Source organism: Contarinia nasturtii, unplaced genomic scaffold (genome assembly GCF_009176525.2).
Source record: "Contarinia nasturtii isolate CC-2019 unplaced genomic scaffold, AAFC_CNas_1.1 Cnas_scaffold_695, whole genome shotgun sequence".
NCBI classification, from domain to species: Eukaryota; Metazoa; Arthropoda; class Insecta; order Diptera; family Cecidomyiidae; genus Contarinia; species Contarinia nasturtii.
The window spans coordinates 7,187,479-7,193,171 of record NW_022198046.1 but is presented as its reverse complement, the minus strand read 5'-3'; the positions used below and the strand labels follow the sequence as shown (position 1 = coordinate 7,193,171).

At 31.5% G+C, this 5,693-nt stretch overlaps 1 protein-coding gene and 1 long non-coding RNA gene across 2 annotated transcripts; one reads left to right on the top strand and one right to left on the bottom strand.

Annotated features, from left to right (window-relative positions):
- Window positions 1-696: 696 nt before the first annotated feature.
- LOC116340599 (poly(A) polymerase gamma-like) lies at window positions 697-1,472 on the bottom strand. Its single transcript, XM_031767179.1, has 3 exons — window positions 1,195-1,472; window positions 802-1,085; window positions 697-749 (listed from the first exon to the last, which is right to left on the bottom strand). Exons 1-3 carry the CDS (start codon window positions 1,335-1,337, stop codon window positions 697-699), a joined length of 480 nt encoding a protein of 159 aa, XP_031623039.1. The 5' UTR covers window positions 1,338-1,472.
- Window positions 1,473-3,281: 1,809 nt separating this feature from the next.
- LOC116340970 lies at window positions 3,282-3,935 on the top strand. Its single transcript, XR_004201122.1, has 2 exons — window positions 3,282-3,476; window positions 3,544-3,935. It is a non-coding gene; the product is annotated as an uncharacterized LOC116340970 (long non-coding RNA).
- Window positions 3,936-5,693: the final 1,758 nt, after the last annotated feature.

Sequence of the window (5,693 nt, the reverse complement as noted above, 5' to 3'; positions counted from 1 at the left end):
CACAGCAACTGTTGATTTAAAATGTCTTATGTAAATAAATTTATTTTAAATCATATGCATATAGTAAGTTTGTTCATTTACTGCATTCGGTTTAAATCGCTTCATGAAAGTTGATGAGTGGTGACAACGAATATGGTGAAGTTAAAACATTAATTTAATTTTGTTGTTTAATTATAATTGAAAAAATCACTTGATAAAATATTTCAAGCATTTTCTTTTTATCAAGATGAAGTATATTATCTCTGCTTTTATCGTCGCTCTGCTCTTCTTGACTACAATTCAAGGCGGTGAGTTGATATCATTGCTCTTTATTTCGAATGATATAACATTCATTGATTCAAAACTATTTTTCAGGATTGACTGCTGATGTTAAAGGAAGAACATGTGTCGATGGAAAAACTTATTATGACGGTTGTAATCAGTGTGTTTGTTTCGATGGGCATGTTGGTTGTGGTCTTTCACAGTGTTTCAAAATGATCGCAGAACCAAATGGAGAATATTTGCCATACGAGCCAATACCACCACCGAAAGACTTCTGGATGCACTAAATATTTGACTTTGACTTTTGTATTTTGTAAAAAGAACACATTTCAATGAAAATTATAAAATCATTCGATATATGGTAAATAAAGCAAATTAATGTTGAAAACTTATGTCAAAGACAAAAGTGCGATTGTCATCGGATGGATCAGTTATTTAATCAGTTTTACATTTTAAAAGATTAATTATGACTCCTTGTTTGTATTTTACTATTTTTTGGCAAAGAGTAATTGTTCAAAAAATTCGTAAATTTAAGAATACTTTCTTGAAGATCGACATTTAAATTTTCCTTTTCGGTAAACATCATACCAATAAACCACATCGAACAGTATGGTGCGATGATCAAATGATGATCTGCATCGGTTATTGTGTTTTGCGTCTCTTGACGATCAAAACATTTTGGATTTTCATGTGCCAATTTAAGTTTTAGATGTTCATCTAAATATCCAACCAAATCACGAACTTTTGATTCAATGAAACCACGCCACGCTAAATGATCCTCTGCCGTTTGTGAGCCCACCAAAACCACAAGAAAATGTCGATATCTGCGATAAAATAAAAATGAAATATATTAGCGGAAAATTCAATAAAGTAATATTAACAAAGTCCTATTTAGTATTATTATTAACAAAAAATAGTCATAAAAATACTTACTTGCGAAAGAAGTTTAGTTCTTCGAATAGTTTATCCCATGTAGCTTTTTTCATCATAACTTCTTCAGTAATGCCATGTCCACGTTCCAATTCCATTTGAATAACCTTTTTTGTTGATGACGACACATTGAATGTCGAATTCATTTGTGGATAAGCTGGCGTAATGTATTTATGGATCCCATGCTCGAAAGCCTAGATTTGCGTTGTCAAGTGGTTTCAAGAGAACGGGATTTGACCATTCCCAACGTAAAAAAACTAAGAATAATTTATGAACAATTGTTGCGACGAAGAATTTATGAGCATTTTTTGGCCTCAAACTTTACGCCGCTTGAAGGGCTTGAAAAATCAAACAAATATTATTTTGAACTAACTTAATAAAATACGCAACTACCACCATGCGGAAAAGTTCGTCTTACTCTCGTAAGACTCTTTATTTTTTGTATGGAGTTGTACTATGTAAAAAAAAATTATGTAACGTTCTTCAGATTCCGTTTTTGTATTGCCATATTCATTCTTACGGACACACATGTATTTCTTCTTTCACTATGGTGTGTTCACTTGGATGAAATTAACACCAAAAATAGACTAAAATAGAGTGCGTAACTCATTTTGAAGGGTAGACTCTCTGCTAACACCACAAGTGCGGGTAGCCGTACTCGAATATTTGTTTCTGTGTATTGATTGCGGCGTTACAGACATGAAATTTATAAATAACAGTAGCCATTAGCTAGGGGAAGGCACAGGATCTAATATTGCTAATTTTTTCTATTTTTTAGTATAGCATATAACGTGTACATTTCACAGGACAAAATAAGTCCTAATTTTTCTTATTTTTTTTTAATTTTCTAGTTTGTGTCAACCACCTAGACCATTAGTCAAAAACATGGTGTTTGGTTTGTTGGTTCATAAACAAAGTATGATCTGTGGCAAAAACAACCAAATTCGATAGACACATTAACACCGGGGTCAATCCGATTAATATTGCTAAATTTGGGTCCAAAATAAATAGACGGCTATCGCTGAGATATTGCGCATTGAAATAACTGTACTGCACAGTAATTGTTATTTTTACATTCTTTTTTTTCTAATAATTGCATAAATTAACATTCGGCGATTTAAAGCTTCATGAAAATTGATGAGTGGTGACAACTAATACGATGAAATTAAAACATTAATTTAATTTTGTTGTTTAATTATAATTATAATTGAAAGATTCAGTTGAGAAAAATCAAGATGAAGTATATTACTTGACTACAATTCATTCATTGCATTGCTCTTTATTTCGAACGATATGAAAATCATTGATTCGAAATTATTTTTCAGGATTGGCTGCGTCTGTAGATTTTAACAGAAGAACATGTGTCCAAGGAAAAACTTATAATGATGGCTGTAATAGGTGTTATTGTGCCGGAGGGACAACGGTCATTTGTACTTTGATAGGGTGTTTCACCTTAGGACCTAATGGAGAACATTTGCCACACGAACCAATACCTCCACCGAAAGACTTCTGGGCGCAATAAATATTTGCATTTAACGTTTGTATTTTGTAAAAAGAACAGATTTTAATGAAAATTATAAAATCATTTGATACATGGTATACTAGTTATATATTATGAATAAAGCAAAATGATGTTAGAAATAAATAAATATGAAAATGTGAAACAGACAACGAAAGTAAGTGACAAATGCATAGACTATCTTAAGTTGCCTCATATGTATGTCGGTTTTACATTTTAATCTATTAATTATGACTCTTTGTTTGTATTTTACCATTTTTTGGCAAAGCAATTCTGCTTCCAAACATTTAACATACCAAATGTTATCTGCCGAATGAACTTCAATTGTCAATGTAAATATTGTTTGCGGCGTTTTTTAATCAAAATCACGGACTACCCCAGATTGAACTCGAGGTCAATCTGATTAATATTGATAGAATTTGGTTCGAAATAAAGCATTCTTGCTTACAGCCATCTCACGTGCAGCTATCTCTGAGACATTGCTCATTAAAATCACAGTAACTGTTGATCTAAAATTTCTTATCTGTTTATTTCTAAATAAATTTCGTTCAAATCATATTCATAAGTTCATTCATTTACTGCATTCGCTTTAAATCGCTTCATGAAAGTTTATGAGTAGTGACAACAAATACGGTGAAAATAAAGCATTAATTTAATTTTGTTGTTTAATTATAATTGAAAAATTCAGTTGAAAAAAAAATCAAGATGAAATATACTATCTCTGTTTTTGTCGTCGCTCTGCTCTTCTTGACTACAATTCAAGGCGGTGAGTTAATTCCATTGCTCTTTATTTCGAACGATATGACAATCATTGATTCGAAATTATTTTTCAGGATTGGGTTTTGTAGATTTTAACGGAAGAACATGTGTCCAAGGAAAAACTTTCAATGACGGTTGTAATCAGTGTGCTTGTGACGGAGGGACAAGTGTTATTTGTACTGAAAGGGCATGTTTAGGACCTAATGGAGAAAATTTGCCACAGACGCCAATACCACCGCCGGAAGACTTCTGGGCTCACTAAATATTTCCATTTGACTTTTGTATTTTGTTAAACGAACACATTTTAATGAAAATTATAAAATCATTTGATACTCGTATTTGCGTAAATGCCGTAAATTAATGTTGAAAAATTATGTCTAACGATAAGACAAAAATGTGATTGACAAGATGGATCATGTATAGAAAGAAATCAATAAATATTTATTGTGGCGTTTTTTAATCAAAATCACGGACTAACCCGACAAAAACGGGAAATCAATTTTCACAGAAAAAAATCCGGATATTTTGAACCCAGAAATCGGTTTAAATCACAGCGGAACATGATTAAATTAACCGAAAAACCGAAAAATCGGATAGGACTTAAATTTGAGACTTTCAGTGAGACTTGAATCTGTATTTCAGCGTTCACTATCATCTCACGCATTTCTCTCACAGTTTATTTATATAATGAAAACTGAAAAAATCTTCAAATCGATTTTTCTCGCTTTTCCGATGGGAAATCGAGGAAAATAACGAAAATTCGGTTTCCGAAAATTCTAAACTGATTTCTGGGTTCAATATATCCAGATTTTTTTCTGTGAGTATGAAAATGTAAAACACACAACGAAAACCAGTGTAAATGACAATGAAATGCATAGAATCTCTCAAATTGTGTCATATCTATGCAAATTTTACATTTTATTGAATTAATTACGACTCTTTGTTTGTATTTTATCATTTTTTGGCAAAGTAATTCTGCGTCCAACGTCACATACAACATACTTGATTTGAGTTTTTAAATTGACCCAATGAACATGCATTATTATTACATTATTTTGCATAAGATTTCAAAATGACATTTCATCCAGAAAAAAAACCAATACGTGCAAAAAGTGCACGCACAAAAGTCGTGTTCAAAAAAATCGGGTACAAAAATGGGACCACCGATAAAATCGCAATAACTAAACATTTTTATGTCTCTATTTTATAACAAATTTTATTCGAATGAAACATAGCTCAGGTATATAAGTTTTTTTATTTACTTCAATATGTATAAATCACTCTATCCAACAAAAAAACACGGATACGACAAGAATAAGATTTTAAATTGATCTTGTTGGTTGCAAAAAAAAAAATCTTTTAAATTTAAACAATTTCATCAAGATGAAGTATATTGTCTCTGTTTTTATCGTCGCTCTGCTCTTATTGACTACAATTCCTGGCGGTGAGTTAATTTTTGTGCTTAAATAGTTTTTTTATGTCCAACGAATATAATCGGAAATATTTCACAGGTTTGACGGAAGATGAAGATTTTAACGGAAAAACATGTGTCAATGGAAAAACATATAATGACGGATGTAATACTTGTGGTTGTAGCGGGGGATTGGTTTTTTGTACTCTAAAATACTGTACTGGAGAAAATGGAGAAGCTTTCAAGCCTATTCCACCGCCGGAAGACTTCTGGATGCAATGAACATTTACATTTGACCTTTGAATTTTATAAAAAGATGAATTTTTCAAATATGATGTATTAAATTATGGTTAATAAATATGAAAAAACGGCCAACAAATTTGTTCACGCATTCGAGTATAAAATTTACATGTATTAGACTACTGATTAGAGTAATGTCAGTGAGTTCAATTGATCAATGTCAAAAGACAATGTTCTGTTGTATTTCTTAAACGTTCGTTGCAATATCGATGTTTATCGAATAAATTGAATTGCATATCTTTTATAGAATGATTCGATACACTGTTTCATTATATTAGTATCCTAAATGCACTGCACTTGAATGAGTGCAAATCAAATGAAGATTATATTGGAAAGCATCAAAATTGAACTTTTGAATGTAAAAACCTGCGGGTATTTTTATGGTCAGTGCTAAAATATGTTACGGTTTTATGAGCTAGAGCAATACAATTTCTCAATTAAGACTGGAGAGCGGAGACTCATGAAGAAATCAACGATGGACCAAATCGATTTAGAGAAATACAAACTGTGAAG